General features: G+C 46.5%; 1 protein-coding gene across 1 annotated transcript; it reads right to left on the reverse strand.

Annotated features, from left to right (window-relative positions):
- Window positions 1-491: 491 nt before the first annotated feature.
- On the reverse strand, window positions 492-18,605 carry GABRE (gamma-aminobutyric acid type A receptor subunit epsilon). The gene is made up of 9 exons (XM_027053428.2): window positions 18,515-18,605; window positions 14,391-14,608; window positions 13,896-13,963; window positions 10,288-10,508; window positions 9,491-9,573; window positions 8,006-8,143; window positions 2,969-3,121; window positions 2,645-2,844; window positions 492-2,354 (listed from the first exon to the last, which is right to left on the reverse strand). The coding sequence occupies exons 1-9, from the start codon at window positions 18,568-18,570 to the stop codon at window positions 2,010-2,012; spliced, it is 1,482 nt and encodes a 493-aa protein (XP_026909229.1). The 5' UTR covers window positions 18,571-18,605; the 3' UTR covers window positions 492-2,009.
- Window positions 18,606-20,015: the final 1,410 nt, after the last annotated feature.

Consider the following 20,015-nt stretch of genomic DNA (forward strand, 5'->3'; position numbering starts at 1 on the left):
TTTAGAGAGTTTTTGTTTAAAGTGTGGATCAACCAAGCTCTCCAGAGTTAGTCCTAGATAAGACAGGGTGTTGGGATTCCTGAGGTCTGGTCCCTTCCATTATCTGCTTGTGTGATAGTAGACATTCCTTTCTGTGCCTCAGCATCTGCATCTTTACATGATGGTAGTGGAAGAGGAGTGTTCTGAGTCTGATAATCTGGAGGAAACTTCTAGCTTTCTGACTAGGTGAGGTTAGAATGATGAACAAAGCAAAAAGGACATGGCGGGGAGCAGGAGCATAGAAGCAAGTAAGAGAATCATTAAAAGGGGGCCACCCACTTGGTCACTGTCTTCCCTTCAGTTCTCCACTGACAGAAGGTACATGGTACATGCTTGGCAGGTCTGGGAGTCATGGATGGGAGAGGAGAACAGATAGGTTTGGGTCATTGATTTAAGATTTAAACCCTGAACTGAAAACAAACTTGAATGCCATACCTTCCATGCTTTGCTGATATATTTATTGATACATTTCCCCTTTTCAGGTGATGGTGACAAAAAGCAGATGAATCCCCCTACCCTACCCACCCCCCAATAAAATACAGACACAGATTTCATTCAGCATATACAAGCATTGGGGCGTGTCCAAATTCACCTCACTGGGTTACTGGAGCCAGGAGAGGTTCGGTCTTGGGGGCCCAGGAATTGAGCAGCCAATGCTAAAGAGAGGCTGCTACTCTGGGCCTTGCCACTGGGGTGCTGGCAGAGGCAATAGAATCAAATCATGGTGAACAGAGTTGCTTAGCCCTGTCATGTAGTCTAGAAGGTGACAGTGGGCTCCTGGGTACTTTCCAGTGAGATCCACAGTCCCATAGAAATCTGTGCCTCAGGGTTCTCATCTGCAAAATGGGGATAAGAATCCTGCTCTGAATCACAGGCTATGATAAGGCTCAAAATAGAAATAACTTCTCAAAAGTGCTTTGCAAAAGGTAAAGTGCTATACAAATTTAAGGGAATTCAATTAATTGCGATTGTGAGTGCCCCAGGATAAGAGTGGACTGGCTCATGGGTCCAGGGGCCAAGGAAGTGATAAAACTCTTATGTTGTGCCTTTAGAGGGCACCAATCAGTGCTGGTAATGCCCACTGCAAAGCAAAGTTCTCTTAATTTCTTGGCCCCGGGAAGTCACCATGGCCTAGCACCTGGGTCGGGGCTGGGAAAGTCACTAGGGAAGCTACAGAAAATGTCACAGGGGTCAAGGAGGAGGAAGAAGGTGGCATCCAAAGCAGGGAGTCATTACTATTATCACACACAAAAATAGATACCCAATGGATGCAAGGCATTGAATTTGTAGTGCAGATGAAGAATGGAGGCGGGGGGTGGGGGGAGAAGGAGGTGGCACAGCAGCAGAGGGAGACACTGTCCCAAAGGCTCTCAATTGCTGGCTCCCTTCCTCCTAAATGGATAATATTGGTGTCTATCTGCAAGGGAAGGGAGGGCAGGAAGAGAAAACCAAGAATATAACAACTGGACCTAAGGACTAGGATCCTCTTACCCTTTGTACTGCTGCCCAGCATTTTAAGGTGTCAGGAACAGGCAAGCAGCTGGTCTATGCACTTTGAGGCTGAGGCCAGAACTGGACCTGGAGCACCACAAAGGCAGTATTATTTCTGGAAAAAGGCAGTGGTTATCAGCACTGTTGTAGATAGCTAATCTGCTCATATTTGGGCATGGTCTTAGGGTCACGGACAGCCTGTGATTTTTAGGTCTGAGCATCATTAATGCCCCTTGAGGAACAGAGAGGTGGGCCATTTTACTTGAAATTGGCTGCCATGGAGAGTCAGTGAATGGGCCAGGTAGGGGAGACGGCCAGCAAAGAGGAAATCTCTATAGGTTTATATTTGAGGAATGGGGAAGGAAAGATACTGTCTTGTTGCTCCTGCTGCTGCTGCTGCTTTCCCCTGACTCCCTTGGCAAGGGGCGTGGGACCTCCTGGAGAACTGGGGAGGCTGCCCACAGGGTACCAGCTGGTACCTACAAGTTAAGGCAAACAAGCCAATAGAGCACATTGAAGAAGAAGAAGGTCACTGGGAAAACAACTCGCGAGTAGTTATCCAGGCGGTAAATGTGGATGAAGAGGCGGCCCTGCTGCCAGATACTGCCCTCACACCTGGGGACCACACAGACATACTTCTTGCACCACTTGCAGCAACCGCCAGGATTCTGGATGCCACCTGGGCTGAGAGACTGCTGGGCTGGGCAAGATGGGCCCTCCTCTCCATCACTCTCATCAGAGTCCTCAATCTGGCACACAAAAGCATCAGGATGCTCATGGGCACTGGCACGGGGAGGCATAAGGGCACGGGCACGAATATCTGGCTGAAAAGGACAAGGAAAGAAGTGGGAAAAAGTCAAATGAAGGTGAATCAAGCCTAGGTACTGTCTCAGGATTTCTGGAGATTCTGGTCTTGGCACACTGTTTTTTTGTCCACCCTCTGCAATTCCCGGCATCACATCCAAAAGTTTATTCAACTACCACCCCCAACGCCAGGTTACCCCCACCCCATAACTTGGTGAGCTGGCCTCCCATGTGCCATGAGTCCTAGTGCCCTCACTTGCATGCCTCCACATCCCAAATGCTTGCCACCATTCCCATACCCAGGTCATACATGGCGAAGTTTTGGAGAAGCACGGGGTTTTGTCCAGTTGTAGGTCAGGAAGTTGAGCACAGCAAACTCCATCAAAGCACAGAAGCAGAAGACGAAGCAGATGGCAATATAGAAATCCAAAGCGGTGATATATGAGACACGTGGGAAATTCTTACGGGAAAAGGTGCCCAGTGTAGTCATGGTGAGTACAGAGGTTATCCCTGTGAATGCACAGAAGTAGAGGTGGGCTCAACTACCGATTCCTATGTTACATTGCTGAAAGGCCCCTCAAGAAGGCAATTCTGTGCCCATTTGTACGCCCATTTGCATGTATTACCCACTTACCTAGAGAGGTTCTGGCTGGAGCAGAGTCTTTCTTGATCCAAAAGGAAACCCAGGAAAGCATTGTAGTCACAGAAGAAGGGACATAGTTTTGAAAGGCTATAAAGCCAAATCGCCTGCTCACATTGAAGAAAAGTGTCATGACCATGAAATCACCTGGAAGACATAAAAAATACCATTTCATTACAGCAGATGAGGGTCTCCCCCAGGCAGGACATGCATAAGGGTCTTGTTCAGCTCATGGGATTCCCACCACAGTCCTAAAATAGAGGTAGATTATTCCAATGCCACATACGGAGACTCAGAAGAAGCCCAGAGAGGAGACTCACTGTAAGACCCATTGTCAGTTAAGAGCTGAGCCAGGGCCACAAACTTCGTTGCTTCTTTTTCAGACCACTTCCCCACACCCCACATCTGTCTTCTCAGGGTGGCAGAAGTGTCAGATGAAAGTGAAAAAATCAGTTACCCTTCTAACTATCAACACCACACAACTAATGTCCACATGGCTGACTGAGACCTTCACGCCCATTAAGGTGCAATATCTAGTCTGCAAAATCACAGCCTGACACATGCACTACTGGTCTTTACAATGTATACTCTCAGGGGATGAGCCAAGGATGGCCTATGCTGTGGTGGGAAAAGCATAGAATCCATTTGGCCTCCTTCCTATTCATTTGCATGCTGGTAAAATGCTTTAGTTGCACTGTTGTATCAAAGGCCAAAAGAACTCAGTTGCACACCCCCAAACTTTTACTGGTTCCCTATTCCACAAAAAAGCTACAGCGTCAAGTGTGCACTTTGTAACCTCATACTAAATAAAGGCTCACCATGACCTGGCTCCAACTGACATCTTACACACACACACACACACACACACACACACACACCTTCCTGTAGGCTCATCTCATACACTCTCAGATTCCCTGAGATAGCTTGCATAGTTGCACCAATATTCAAATTCTAGACTCTCTGCTCCTTAGTCTATTATCCTAATCCAAATTGGCTGCTGCAAAAAAATAGAAAAATTAGCTGAAAGTGAAAATTAGGGCATCATGTCCTTGATGTTGGCTCTTCCCCTACAGAGTGATGGCTCTTATAGTACTTATGACAATAGAAGAATTAGCATCTTCTATTATACCCTTCATGCTGCCTTATGCTCTGACATGCTCATCCCAAACACTCTGCATGCTCATCAGGACTGCAGAGATTCTGATGGCTTTCCTTGAACCCAGAACTCCCCATTTCACTTTCAATATCACATAGGGTTTGTGATAGCTCAAATTCTGTTAGTGAAGCTAAGCTCCAAACTTCCAACTAAGGGGTGGAATGCTGTAAAATTCCTTGGCCTTGAGTTAGGTGGTCTTTTTTTTTTTAATTTTTTTTAGCGTTTATTTATTTTTGAGACAGAGAGAGACAGAGCATGAACGGGGGAGGGGCAGAGGGAGAGGGAGACACAGAATCCGAAACAGGCTCCAGGCTCTGAGCGGTCAGCCTAGAGCCCGACGCGGGGCTCGAACTCAAGGACTGTGAGATCATGACCTGAGCCGAAGTCGGACGCTTAACCGACTGAGCCACCCAGGCGCCCCATAGGTGGTCTTTTAAAACACTACAAGGTTTAGACTCCTCATGGAAGCCCTGTGGCTTGGCTTTTGCCCATCCAAGCCCAGCATGGGCTGGAACCTAACAGATGCTCAGTGACACTTACTACTGATTGACAACAGCTTTGTAAAGCAGACCAGAACACTAACATGTCTATGTGTCCTTCTATTTTGAAAAGTATATCACCTGCCTTCCAGGTCTGGGTATACTGGAGCTAAATGAGAAGAGAAGTCTTTCCTACTCACCTTGAAAGTACTGACATTTAAAGGGCAAGACTTCTTGGAATCTTCCAGAAAAAAAGGTAAGGAAGCGGTCTGGGGTCAGTAGAATATGTGTAATCAGAGTAGTAGCTTTGGGGATAGAACTCCTCTTCCAGGCCTGCTACAGGAACCACTCACATTTACCTACTGGCCAGAATGTATTTATCAAGTTCCTAGTTCTCTTGCCCTGGGTCTTAACTGCAATTTAAGACACCCCTATTTAGCTACAACCACTCCATTCAAAACTTATATATTCTTGGGGCGCCTGGGTGGCGCAGTCGGTTAAGCGTCCGACTTCAGCCAGGTCACGATCTCGCTGTCCGTGAGTTCGAGCCCCGCGTCGGGCTCTGGGCTGATGGCTCAGAGCCTGGAGCCTGTTTCCGATTCTGTGTCTCCCTCTCTCTCTGCCCTTCCCCCGTTCATGCTCTGTCTCTCTCTGTCCCAAAAATAAATAAACGTTGAAAAAAAAATTAAAAAAAAAACACATATATTCTTGTTGGAAGATGTATTATCCTATCAGCTTTTTCCATATTTATTTTCTTTATTCCAGCCAAAGAATGACCTTTTCCACTGGGTAAGCTTTGGAAAGCTGAGAGAAAGATACCAACATACAATTTATTATTTGTGAGGAATGAAGGAGCATGGGTAAGGGAAAAAGGATATCGGGGGCTGAGAAGCCAAAGTCAAAGCAAAACAAAACAATCCCTCCCACCAAACTAAAGATGCTTCTGCTTTTCTCTCGTTTGGCTAGACCAGAGTTTGTCACTGTACTGTCAGAGGAATGCAATTTAAAAGACTGAGTCCAGAGTACTGGGACTAGAAGAATGAGTGGACCCAAAGCTTTGAAGAACAGGGAAGGAAAAGGAAATAGGCTGTAGAGTCTATAAAAGATTGTGACCCGGAGCTGGGACCATAATACTAGTAATTTAATCTTGACCCTGGAGAAGAGTGACTGGGCTTACCACAAGTTCAGTAGTTCTAAGGAAAAAAAACCAGGTCCAATGGGTAGGAGTTCCAGAAACTCCGATTTCAGGTGAACAGCAACAGTTTTCCAATGGACAGAGTTGTCCAGAGACAGGTGAAACTCTCTTAAAAGAAAGTGAACTCCTGGTCATGGGTAAGGTCCCATCAGAGTCTCAATAGCCACCAGTGAAAGTTACCTCACTCACTGCAGGCAAGGGTGGAGTCTCTAAAAGCCTCCTGAAGCAGTGAGGGTCTCTGGTTCAAGGCCCAAAGTGACCAAAGTAGCAAGCTACCCCCACATTCTGACCCCTTAGAAGCTGAATATGTAGATAGATAGATGATAGAGATAGATAGATAGATAGATAGATAGATAGAACTGCCCAGAGGCTGATGGGAAGAGTTTCAGACCAACCTCAAAAAGAACTATGATACTGGAGAAACTATAATTCACAAGCAACTAGCCTCTAGCAGAAGAGAAAGAAGCCCTCCTCCTTTTTTCCCAAGAATAATCTTTTCTCCTAAAGAGGGTCAGTGCTTACCTACTGTCATTTCTTTGGTGATGATGCTAGCTCTGGGGCTTTGTAGTCACTAGGGGGCCATTTTGAAACAATGCACAGCCATCTACTAAACGGAATCACTAGTAACTTGAAAGCCCCTGGGCCTTGTCTCTTCTGCTTCTTTTGATGATGGGTCCCCACCTGTCTGGGAAAACTGAGGTGCAGAAAGGCAAGAGGCATGCCCATGGTTAGCTGGCAGAAGAGCAAGGTTAGAGAATAGTATAGTATAGTATAGTATAGTATAACTGCTTACCCAGAGACCCTGAGAAAAAGAAAGGCATTTGTAAAACAGCCCTCTGCCCCTGCCCTAATACTGTGGAAGCAAATCTCTGGCCAGAGGAGCATGGCCCATCCCTCCCCCCATGACCAGCTCAACAAGTACAGTGAAAGCAGATTTTCTGCCTAGGCACAGAAGCAAAGCAAGACGACTCCTATGGCAAATGGCTGGTGGGGTGACTGTCTCCATCTGCATCCTGGAAATGATGAGTATACTATACTATACTATACTATACTACATTATACTATACTTGGTCAGTTCGTGTGAAGAGGGTTTCCAGGGCTGCTCTGGGAGCAACCCTGGGGAGGTCCCTTAGATTTTCATTGAGATCACCTAGGAACCAAGCAAAGACACGCATATCTAATTGGAAGCTGATGGTGAAGAGACCCAGGACCCTCCCCTTTAGTCCTTGTTAGCTACAAAGTCAGAAAACCAATAATAACCATGTCCATGTTGAATCCACCATGAAGGCTTTGACAGGAATCTGTGCTTGTAAAAGCTGCTCCTTTATTTTTTTTAATATAATTTATTGTCAAATTGGTTTACATACAACACCCAGTGCTCATCCCAACAACAGAGCTGCTCCTTTAAAATAAATGTTGATGCAATAGGAATTGTAGTTGCTGAAATTTCCCTTATACCATCTGAGCCCTCACCTAGCTAACATTAGAACTCTAGCCTCTGCTTCCTATTAGGACCAACTTTGTTTCCCACTTAACCCAGCTTGGATTGGTTCTGGGTACGAAGAACTCACATGAGCTCCATTCCCCAAAGTCATCCAAGCAGGTCGGTTTTAACAAAGATCTAGAAACTGGGGGCATCAGGGTGACTCAGTTTGTTAAGTGCCCGACTCTTGATTTTAGCTCAGGTCATGATCTCTCAATTTGTGAGATCAAGCCCTGTGTCAGGCTCTGTGCTGACAGCGTGGGGCCTGCTTGGAATCCTCTCTTTCCCTCTGTCTCTGCTTCTCCTCCACTCATGCTCACTTGCTCTCTCTCTCTCTCTGTCTCTCTCTCTGCTCCTCCCCTACTCTCGCTTTCTCTCTCAAAATAAATAAATCTTAAAAAAAGACGTAGAAACTGAAGGGTCTGCATGACAAAGCTAGTTGCAAATCTTGACAGCAATAAACTTTATCTACTTACCCACCCTCTCAGGGAGTTGGCAAAGCACTTACTCCTTTGCAGATGAGAGTGAGATGTAGTTACAAAGTCTGTTTCCTCTGCAAACAGTTGTAAGTGCTTAACGTTTACAAGACAGGAGTCATGTTCTATAAAATTTCCATGGGATAATTGCATACATTTATATATATGGATTGTCACCCCAGTCATTCTTACCACCCCCTTACCAGACCTCTACTAAGCCCTTGTTCCATAGGTACACGTACCAGTTGGGGTTGAGATTGTTTCAGTAATGTTGGTCACTCCTGTAAAATCAAACTGAAAGAGCTTCCAGGAATTCTTCTCATTGATTTCAAGCTTGAAATCTTCCCATTTGTAGATCATCTCACTCTCAGGATAGGAAACTGTAAGGCAACGTGGGAAGGAGGGTCATGTGAGACTGGGAAACCAAGCATGGAGTCTGAGCAATGCCTTGGAGTCCTGACTCTGGCCTCATGAGCTGTGGGACCTTGCCTCTCTTCCTCATTGTTGAAGTTCACTCAATATGTGCATTTATTGAGCATTCCTTAGTACCAGGCTCTGTGCTGGAAATATAGAGATGAGCAAGGCAGAAGCCTTGCTCTCATTCACATTTAATTGAATAAGATAGTAAATATACATCTGTAATTGTTGGAGTTGCTGAAAAACTTCCACCCGTGGGACAGTGGAAAAACAGATGAGGGAAAGACCACCTGGAGACACACCCAACAAAGATTTTATACAATAGTTGACATTTCCAATAAATCCTAAAAGCCGAGTAAATATTCTCTGTATGGGTGAGGCTGAAGGGGTGAGGAGGGTGTTGTATGCACAGAAAGATGAAAATGCCTGATGGATTATGGAAATGCCAAAAGTTCAGGATGGCTAGCTCACAGATGCTGGATGAAGCATACAGGAAGGGGTGGCAGGGGCCAGTAAATGAAGTACCTTGAGAGTCATTACAAGGAATTAGGAATTGACCTATGAGATTTCAGGGAGGATTTGAAACTAAAACACGACCTGGTCTAGATGATGCTTCAGCTAGGTCACTCTTGTCATTATATGAAGATAGCTTGTGGACAGGGAGACCAGTTTTAGTAGGCCAGTGCAATAATCCAGGCCCAATAAAATGAATGAAGGCAGGAATCAAAGCTGTGGCAGTGAGAATGCAGAGAAATAGGATCAATAGAGACTCAGGAAGGAAAACCAACAAGATATGTTGATTGATTAGATATAGGAGGTGATGGAGAAAGAAGCATCAAAATTCTTGGCTTGGACAACTGAGTGGCTGATGGTGTCTTTCAATGACACAAATGAGAACACAGAAGCAACACATTTGTTTTGGAGGTAGAGGTTGGGAGGAGACAATGTATTTAGCTCTGGACATGTTCAGTTTTAAAATAAAGATGTTGTGAAAGCCCAAGTGGAAGACGACAAAGACCTAAACCAAGGTACTGACAGTAGAAATGCAGAGGAGTGGACATACTTGAATTACACTTCAGAGGTGGGTGACTGACTTGAGATGGAGTGGAAGGAAGATGGAAGAACCCAACACGAGGTCCAGGTGAAGCAACACAGTATTGTCAGCAAGAAAGGAGATAGAGGAGGCTCTGGGAAAATCTGGCACCATTTTAGGAGAAAAGCAGAGGCAGAAAAATGTAAAGGGCAGGGATGAGAAAAAAGAAGGGGCTCAGCATGACTCTGGGGCCCCAGAAACCTAAGAAGGTACTCACAGCTAGAGAAAGACAGAGGGCAAGAGTGAGAATCCATTGGAAATTTGAGCATGTGAAGTAAACATCCAGCATCAATGGTCATCCTGGAAGGGAGAAAGGAGCCTCATTAGGCTGGCCTTGAGCACTTAGGTATCCACCCACCTTGGGCCTGGGCACCACCACCAGTGAGTGGCAACAGTGGGATTTGAAACAAAGACCTCAAAGGAGAGACAAAAAGGAAGAACAGCTTGAAAGTATCTGGCTACTTTGATTTCCATAATCAGAGAAATGTGTGGACCAATTTAGATGGGCTTTTTTTTTCTTGCCCATCCCAGCTTCCAGGACTTGCCAACACTTTCTCACTCTCTACCACCTTCACACCTCATGTCACCCATACACAACCTTCCCCGGCCAAGCATTCAAATGTCCAGCCTGTTCATAGACATGTTTTCAACTGCTGTGTTGCTGCTCTGCCTGGACAATTCCAACACCATGGATGTGTCTTTACAGCCAGTGCCCACTTGGGATGGAACTGTCCAGGCAATGCAGTCATACTGTACATTCTAGTGGGGGGACTTGTGGACTGGGAACCAAGTAACTGGGTACCAGTCCCAGCTCTGCCATGAACTTGGTGTGTTGCTTTAAGCAATATCTTTCTATTTTGAGGCCTGGTGTCTGTGTCTATACATGAGGGGGTTGAGCTCATAGTCTAGGAAAGCTGGAAAGGCCCTTAGAAGTATCATTGAGGATGACACCTATGTTCATGATTCTTTGGCAAAAAGAGTCCCAAGAGGTAATATTCCAGAGGCTTGACATACCTAATTGTGTACAACACCTTGCCATCCTTGTGGATGCGAACCATCTGGTTGGGCATGGTGATCACATGCTCTTGGGTCCTCTTAGAATTCCTAAAAAACGTGTCCGGGATCCATAACTGGCTCACCATGTTGCCATTCAGAACAAAGCTCTCAAAGCTGCCATTGTAACGGAGGCGTTCATCATACCAGGTCTGGCAGAAGGTGATGTCAATGGTGTATTCCTGGTAGGATGGGTAGAAAAGCACACACCTAGATCTGTACAGGCAAAGAATATTCCCATGCCATTCTGTGAAGGGCCCATCAAGCAGATAGGAGACTACTTAGGTTTGCACAGAGGAAAGCAGCATGAATTAGGCTGTAGGAACTTTTCTATTTCCAGGTATTCCCAAAAGAAAGGAACATTCCCAGATAAACAACAGTCAGTGAAGACACATTTCATCTAGAAACAGACAGGCAATGGTTGTGTAACTGCACAGGCGGGGCTCATCGCATCACCACCACCTTGTAGGGTTATGGTATTACTCCAGCCAGGTAAATGCCCTCTCAGTCCCCACATTTCCATAGCAAAACAAAGATCTCAACTCAAAATCATTTTAAACATTTACAAACACACACCTTTGGTTGTATATGGTGAAGATTCCCCTTTCAGCTTTTATTTGGGGAGCACAGATGTTAACCTCAATCCTTCATTCTCCAGAGTTATATTTAAAAATGAAGTGCTTTGAGTCATAAGAGAGGTGTGTATTTAGTCTCATGTTTTTTAAATCATTGTTTTGTTTTGTTCTTCCTTTTAAACAAGGGCACCTAACCTCTGAATGTGTGTGTGCATGTGCATAGATACACCTATGATTATTTGGTCTCCAGATCATATCATATGTCCCATAAACTATCCGTTAAATATCAAGAAAGATATTTAATAGGAAGAAGCATGAGAAGCTAGAGATTTGCACTACTGGTATTGGAGGGTAAAAAGTAAAACAGCGTGAAGAGCAAGTGCCAGACCTAGGCCAAGGGGGAACCTTGAGGGTTATCTAACCTCCTTTATTTCAGTGGTAAGGAAACTGAGGCTCAGAGAGAAAAGGACCTGTCCAAAGTCACACAAAGACAGCATACTAGTTCTGATGCTCAGAGCACCGTTACCATGACGTTGTCCTGGGATGGCCTTCACTGATTTCCCTCTCAATGGCTTATTTCACTTGCACCAACAATCCCTTTGGGAACCAAGGTCCAATTTCCCCATATAGGATCCCTAGGTCTTTCTCCTGAGTTATCCTGCATCACACAATGAACACTAACCAGAAACCCATAGTGCTGGAGGCCATTAGAGCCCTCAGGGGAAAGGTCAAGACAATCCCAGCTTGGCTTTGCTGCCTAGGCCAAAAGGTGGTGATAGCCATTGCCAAATTGCTGGAAGCTAGATTCCCAGACTGAGAAGGTTCCCTGGAGTAGCTCAGAGAAGCAGACAGAAAAAATCATAGCTACTATTCACATGGGAGCCCACAGCCCTGCCCCACACAGCCCGACCAGCCTTCATAAGTGGCTTTCAGAGTGTTTCTACGGTCCCAAGTAGCTTGCAGTTCCAACTTGGCATACAGAGCCTTCTTCATTCCCAGGCCATATGAACTGCTTGGTAGCTAGGGGAAGTCTTCCCTCCACAACCCACACTATGCTCCTGCTCTATGTTATACTGTTTCAAATAAGCATTTAATTTCTATTAACAAGATACCAATTGTAAGGTCATTACACAGCAACTGATAACCAAAAGTTCAGTTTTTCCCCAATTTGACAAGGGTACTTGGGTTGCACATCTTTTTTAGCTCAGCTGAAACTCTAGAAATTCAGCGTCAAGAAATTGGCTTAATCAGAATTGCCTGCAACAATTATCACAGCAAGAAGCCTTAGCAACTGTTGGTGTTACGATGGGCAGTCATTCCCAGACTGGTCACTGCCTTCTAAGCTCAGGCTACGTGTCTCAAAAATTTAACCAAGAAACTGGTAGAAACATTTGATTATCTCCATGCTGTGGGCTCAGGTTTCTCTCTTTAAGGACTTATCCTATGCTCTACACAACATCTGATTGGCTGAGGGGTGTGTGAACTCCCTTCAAACAACCATACCCCCTCTGTAACAATGTTTGCTGAGAGGCTCAATTGCTTCAAATGTAAAATGAGGATTCCAGTGGTAGCTTGCCTGTCACACAGGCTGTCATGAAGATCCAAGGAGACAAGTGTGCTCTGTTCATTGGCTGTGCGAGAGAGACATACACTCCTTCCTTACTAAGTACAAAACTCCACAGTGTCACCAGGGAAAAGTAGACTATATAAGATCTATCACAGTTTTAAAGAACTATTTGGAACTATGTAAAAGACCAGACTTCTTGGGGGAAGTTTAATACCATATGTGTATCTGGCATCTTATAAAGGCCCTTGGCCTAGGCTAAAGCAGCACTTTATTGGCCAAAGAAAATCAAGCTGTTTATTCCTCTTTGGACCAGTTCTGTGTTGTATGCCAGGTTCGGTGACTACTGAGTTATTAGACTGTATCCCTTGGGATACAGTCAGGTATCAGGGGGAAAAGTGACTTTTATAGAACATCTTTCATAACTCATTTGCTCAGTTAACATATATCGAGTCCTTGACACCAAGGAACCCATAATCAGGAGAGTAAGGCAGACATAGAGCACATAATTACAATACAGTGTGATAGGAAGATCAGGCAAACAACTGTGATATAAGCTAGAAAAATCTGAATGTTAAAGAGAGGGGTGTGGTCTGAGTAAGAAGGGAGTAATTAATAGCTGTGGAGGTAAGGGAAGATGCCATGGAAGAGAAGCCATTAGAGACAGACCCTGAAGGATAAGGCTATGACATGTAGAAAATTGGAACAATGGCATTCCAAACAAGAAAGAGTTTGAACAAAGACTCAAAGGTACAAGGTGATCTGGGAACACCCATACTCTAGTCACTAGGGCATGTGGTCTCTAAAGGGGGGGGAAAGAAATAAAGCTCTGGGTTGGCTCCAGCCATGGAAGGCCTTGACCACTAGAGTGTGATGTTGAACTTCATGCTTTAAGCCAGGTCCCAGACCTGCAGGAGGGACATCACTCAGGAGGGCAGGTCAGTAGGTGGACTGATGTAGGCAGAAACCTTGAATTTTGCATATTTCAAGGAGAGATAATAGAGGCTAACTGGGGACGGTCCTGACAGTAGAATGATAGCAATAGAAAAGGAAAGAAGAAACCAGGCCAAAATTAGAGAAGCAGTCTTAGAGCAAGAGTTGATAACTATAGACTTAATTCTACAAAAATCATTAGAAAAAAAAGAGCCATTCCACTGTGATGTTTAAAGTTGCTTTATTATTTTTATTTTGAACAAAACACTAGAAGATATGGTCAGGATTCTGAAGGTCCTCTTCAGACAGCAAGGGACTTACCTTTTCCTGACTTCCAAAGTCAGTGTTGGTTACAATCTCCCCTCTCCAAAACAAAAACAAAGTAAAACCACAAAACTCTTCTTATGGACACACAGAGCAGAAAAAATAAGTATGTGAAAGGCCCCATGGTGAGCTTCCTGGGCTACAAGACACTGTAATAAAAAATCAGTACTCACCATGTCCAGGATAGAAATAGGACCAAGGGTGTTGACAGAGAGCTCCACAGTGACCACAGTGGGCTTTTCTGTAAAGGAAGCAGAAGTGGCAGAGGTAAGTGTCAAACAGGGACATGGGACAGGGGAGGGCGTGGTCAGAGGGGAGAACAGGTGAAGGATAGAGAGATGGTTTCAACATCACTCCTATTTCTTTCTTTGTTCTTTCATAGCAAGATCCAATTCACAGACTGTTAAGAGTTGGACATACCTTGAAGGCCAGTCATCTAGTCCACTCATTTTGCAATTGGAAAAACTGAGGGTGAGAAAAGAAAAAAAGTCTAGACCTAGGCCAAGGGTACTGCTGAGACTAGAGTTGATATGTCTTACCCAACAAGTCAGCAACAGATTCCCTGGCCCATGTGCATGGCACCCTCACCTATACCCCAGACCCATTATCCACACCTATGCCCTCAACTTCCTGCTCCAGGAGGGGAAGAGCTATGTTCTGATACTCACCACCAATGCCAGGGCGAAGTTTATGGTCATAGTTATTCAGGATACTGTTCAGGATGTGAGTGGCTGTTGGCAGTTTGCCAAGTGTGCTGTGGGGACCACTAAGAGTGGGCTTTGTTTCTTCAGAGAGGAGCTTCTCTTCAGCAGCCTGGGGCTGGGGCCCATAGACATCATCATAGGCAGAGGGTCGATTTTCTGATTCAACATGAGGTCCTTCACTCCTAGAACATACAAACACACAAAAAATGAAGCTCTGTTCTCCACTCTGTAGGGGTCACAGATGAGGCCTTTTGGGATAGAAACAAACCAAAACAAGTCTGAAACACAAGACATAAAGAGTGACTGGTAACAGGAAATTTTAAGCCACTAACATAATATTTGTTAATTTCTTCTAAATCTTGCTACTCTTTGGGGACTTTGGGTACTATCCTCCTTCATGGTAATTCTTTATTTTTTTTTAAACCCAACAACAAAACCAAGCTCGAGATTTTAAAAGAATTTCTCAATGTAAGATGAAGAGGGCATTGGTGTATGAGCTCTGGCCAAGCTCTTCTGCTGTTACTAACCCTAGTGTCCAGTCTGCCTTGACCAGCACCACTGGGGAGTAAATGGGCAGGAAGAAGGCCAGGATTTCTGAGGAACGCTCAGGAAAGCTAGAACAGCCTGTCCCACAGAAGGCTAGAACACCTTGGGAATATTCTGCATTTCTTTGTTTTTGTGAAATTCATTGCATTGGACTTCGGGGCCAGGGGTGAGGGAAAGCTCTGAGCACTAAGAAAAGGTTAGAGTCCTTTATGCAGAGACAGTCATCCAGGAGAGAAGGCCAGCTAGAATCCTACTTGAGTGCCCTGCACGACAGCCAAAAACTAAGAATTAAATTAAGCAAAACAAAAATGTAAAAAGCCATTTGACAATGTACAAAAGTCACTGATGGTGTTAGAAGTTAGGGACCTGGTGCTTTTGCTGGCAATCAGTGAAGAAGTGAGCACCAGGGGGCTTCTGAGGTTCTGGTCATGTTCTAGTCCCTGATGTGGGTGCACTGATACCAGTGTCGTCATTTTCTGACAGCTCATTAGCTATACAGTAATGATTTGAGCACTTTTCTGCATATATCTTCTAATTCAATAAAAAAGTGTTTTGAAAAACAAAAATGCTAATAAAAATCTGCTAATATACGGATCTTATTTGGATCTTGATTTTAAAAAGCAAACTAAAACAAAACAAAACCCATTTATGACACAATATGGGAGATTTGAACACTGGATAGTTTCTTCAGTATGACAAAATTATTCTAAAATTTTTGGTGTAATAGTGATATTTTATTATGTGTTTGGAGTCCTTATGACTAGAAATGCATAGTAAAATAATTGCATATGAAATGATATGATTTGCTTTAGAATATGATTTGCTCATAGAAATATGAGATTTGTTTTAGAATAATATAAGCTGAAATGGAGAGTGGGTGAGGGACAGAGAAATTAAGCGTGGCCATGAATTGATAATTAATGAGGCTGGTGATGGGTACATGAGGATTCACTCTATTGTTCCTTCCAGTTTTATATATCTTTGAAAAAATATATAACTAAAAGCTTTTTCAAAAGCCATCAGCAAAAGTAATCTATGATGTTGTAAAGCAGGTGAGTGATTTCCTTTGGGTAGGAGAGTGTATTGGGAGGGGGCATGTGGTCAAGCTGGTGGGGATTTGGGTGGAGGGGACTAGCAACATAGGCATGGCCTCTGTGGTGCAGACCAGGAGCCTGACACTTTGTGCAGCAAAATGCATTTTTTCTGCAGTATTTGAAGCACTTAGAATTGCTTAACTGGCATGCAGTGTGCCAGATTTATGCCATTTCTTGTATCTGAAGTGGCTAGTTCCCACTGTGGACAAGGGAAGAAATGGGCTTGACAAAAGCAGTTTCCAAATAGCTATTTCCAAATAGCACATGCAGAGATGTCCTCTTTCCCTGAGGCTTTCGCCCCAGTCCTCTGACTAGATAATGCCAGCCACTCTTGCAGGGGAGGAAGAAAAACAGAGGCATGAGACCCTGCAAAATGAGTGACATGGCTAGCAGCATGGCACAATCAACACTGGCACTGCCAACCAAGACCACCCAAGAGCCTGCAGCAGCTCGTCCCAGATGTCTAAAGCCAACAACAAGAGCCCCGAGGTTCAAGAGGCAAACAAACAAGCAGAGTCCCAGAGACCACTGAAGACCCTGTGTTGCCCAACTACTACATCTGCAATGAAAATGTCAGAAGGTGAGGTTGGTGTAATTCTATGATTAGCTTTTGTTAGTAACATAGAAACAAAACAAACATGCTCATCCTGGGATCCTTGAGGTTAAGGAACTGCTGGCACTGACAGCATACCTTTCCCCAGCCAGCCATTAATCCCCCTTTGAGGGCTAGAAATAATAAGAACTTGAAAAATACTCACATACTGGACTAGTGGAATCTTTCCATGGGCCCTTTTCATGCACCCACATCCCTTTAGATGCAATGATCCAAGATGGAGCTGAAAGTCTGCACCCACTGCCACTACTGGGGATGCTCATCCAACTACCAGTGGGCAAGGGAAAGAGAGGGGGAGGGGACTGGCAGTGCCCTAAGAAGGGCCCACTGGATTCTTTTTTCCTCCAAATTAGCCCTGTTTTTCACCTTACAAGATGAAGAGTCTGAGGCCCACATGGGGGAAGGGCTGTGCCCAAAGTCACACAACCCACTTGAGGCTGAGCCTGGACAAGAGTAAGGTTTCCTGGTTTGATGTGGCCCTTGCCAACACACCTCACAGCCACCTCTTCAGCTCTTTGCTGACATCATGGGTTGCCATGTTGACAATGTCTGAACACCAGTTACTGCGGCCCTTCCCTCCACCTCCAAGGGTAGTATCCATCTGCTGTTTTTTCTGCTCCCCCTGCTTCCTTCAGCCCCCACTCCCAGACCCCTTTTGCCCTAGCCAGTAACCATGCCAGCTCTCCCAAACATTCCAACTCATATCTGGAGGGATGTAGATGACTGGAAATTCCTAGCACGCATTCAGAAATACTTGCCAAGCCCCTGCTGAGGCCAGCCCCCACACCTCAGGGCAATAGTGAGCCAGCAGGGAGCCCCACAGCCCCTCCCCTGAGGAGCTAAAGCAGTCTGTGGTGAAGAGAGACGCCATCTCCTCTCTCCCCAAAAACAGATAAGGAAGTGCCCAGTGCTGTGGAGACTTCTAGAATTGAAACCATCTCAAAAATATGAAGCAGTCATCTTCCACTCAAAAAAGTCAGAAGTGCAGGGGGCAACCTTCCTAGCAAAATCCCAGGGCCAGAAGAGAGTGTGAGGGAAGCTGGCTACTCAAGGGGAACTTGCTGTTAGCCTTTGGAAAAGTGGGGTGGGGACTGAAATCTAGGACCCAAACCTCAGACCTCAGAAAATAACATTCTTGGCCTCTAGAGCCAGCAGGGTGGGGAAAAGGGAATGAAGGAGGAAAGGGGAGGCCAGTGGCAGAAATGGGGTGGATAACTGGGGCGGGAATCCTTGGACTAAACTGGGGTTCCCACCTGGGACTGACACCAAGAGGAGCGGCAGGAAGGGAAGCAAGTAATCTGGCACAGTGCCTGGTAGTTAGTAGGCACTCAGAAAAAGAAATCTGAAAGAGAGGACAGACTAGCCAACACTCCAGCATTTAGGTACAGTTCCGCTCCCGGAGCCCGAGCGCCTTTCTGGGCGCCACCTTTCCAAAGCCTCTCCCGGTCCTCAGAAGCGCGTGCCTACCCAGGTCGGTTATCCCGCGGGCCACTCGCCTCTTCTCACGGAAGACCCAGAGAGGGAGAGGCGTACTCATCCCCTGGCTGTCGCCGTGGTTTTGGAGACCGGGAGTCTGGAGACGGGAGCAGCCAGGGGACAGGCGTCCCACCTTCCTTCCTAGACACCCCTTCAGCCAGCCCATCCTAGAGGGAGTGGGTTGGAGGCTGGCGGCGCGTCGCGTGGACCCAGGGCCCGGCTAGCCCGCACGGGGGCCAGGAAAAGGTGGGCGCGGGATTAGAGGAACACAGGGGCGCGGGGGTCCGGGTAACTGGCCTACCTCCAGGGGAGAGACAGCTGGGCGCGGAGGGTTCCTAGGTCCCGGGATGGAGACTCACCTAGACGGAAGGATGATGGACAGGCCCAGGAGGATCAGGAGAACTTTGGTTAACATCGTGGCGCAGACCGGCGCAACCACCTGTGCGGAGGTCGCTGCGCACGGTCTGGCGGCACAGAGCGCGTCCTGCAGGGTTTTGTTGGGCTCCAACTTCCACTCCTCCCACTCGCCCCGCCCCGCGACCCCCTCCCTGGCCCCGCCCCCTGAGCCCCGATGGAAATCTCCGACGACGTGTTCGCTGCAGCGGAGGAGAGTGGGATGTATAGGCTCCAGCGGGCGGGGGGCGGAGGAGAGAGGAGGAGGGAAAAGAGGAGGTAGCCCGGTCGCCAAGGCCCCCCCGCCCCCCGCCGCCACTACAGCAGCGCTGCCAGACAGCCAGGGGCGGGGGACGGGGGAAGGGAGGAAGAGGCGAGCTGGCCGCGAGGGCCCCAGGCAGGGGAAACCAGAGGCCCGCGGCTGCAGCTTCAAGGGCGGCCGCAGACTGGGTCGGGCTGGGCAAGATGAGGGACTGGGTGGGCCCCTGCCTCCTTCTAGACCCCCTCCAGCTCGGTGGCACAGTGGAGGGTAGAACTGTGGCCTGCGGCCCTTGGCTGCCCCCCTATCACCTGTTGCTTCCCCAGGTCCCTGACCTCAGATTTCACCTACCCTCACTCCAGACCTTCCAGTCTTTCAGAGTACATCTCTTGGCACCCGAAACTGGGTAACTGAGTACCCTCCTTGGCACAGGGGAAGAAGAAAAACTTGGGGAGGTCTCCCCAACAAGCTTTGAGCTACTCCACAGACCAGTTTCCAAGGTATTTGAGGCAGGGAAGGACCCAGAAGGAGGACCAAGCCTAGGCATTCCCTGGAGCACTTTCCCTGAACCACAAGGAGGCACTGGCCTGGGTGTGAGAGGGACCATCTGGGATAGAGGCACCTTGGAAACCTCTCCAGGACTGGCTGGCCAAAACTTTCTGGAGACTTTGCTCCTAGTCATGCCAGAAGTAGAAGTGAGAAGGAGCTAGGGGTGTGGTCATGGGGGTGGTGGGTGGGCTCAGTGCCCCCATTAAGGATAGCTGAAGAGTCTCAAGTATCCTTGGACTTTCTCTTTGTTACCTAGACCCTCATGATTCACTTGAGAGGGGAAAAGATTGCGGAGATTTGCCTATCAAGCTGATGTCAAACATTAACAGCATCCTCACCTGTTGCTCTAGAAGGGGCTGTGTGCATCTTAGCTAGCAGGATGGCTCTCCACCACCCTACCCCTATCCCATCACTCTGCTTTGTCATCTCCACAACATTGCCCACGAAGTAACGATTTTCTTGGACATTTTGGGGGGAGCTTATTTATTGTGGGTTTCCTCCACTAGTGTAAGATCAGTGACAGGAACCAAGCCAAACCAAACCAAACCAACCAAACAAACAAACAAAAAACATGTCTGTCTGGTTTCCCACTATATATTACTGAAACTTAGATGAGTTCTGGGCACACAGTAGACACTCAACAAATACCTGTTTTTGAC

Source organism: Acinonyx jubatus, chromosome X (genome assembly GCF_027475565.1).
Source record: "Acinonyx jubatus isolate Ajub_Pintada_27869175 chromosome X, VMU_Ajub_asm_v1.0, whole genome shotgun sequence".
In the NCBI taxonomy this organism is placed as follows: domain Eukaryota; kingdom Metazoa; phylum Chordata; class Mammalia; order Carnivora; family Felidae; genus Acinonyx; species Acinonyx jubatus.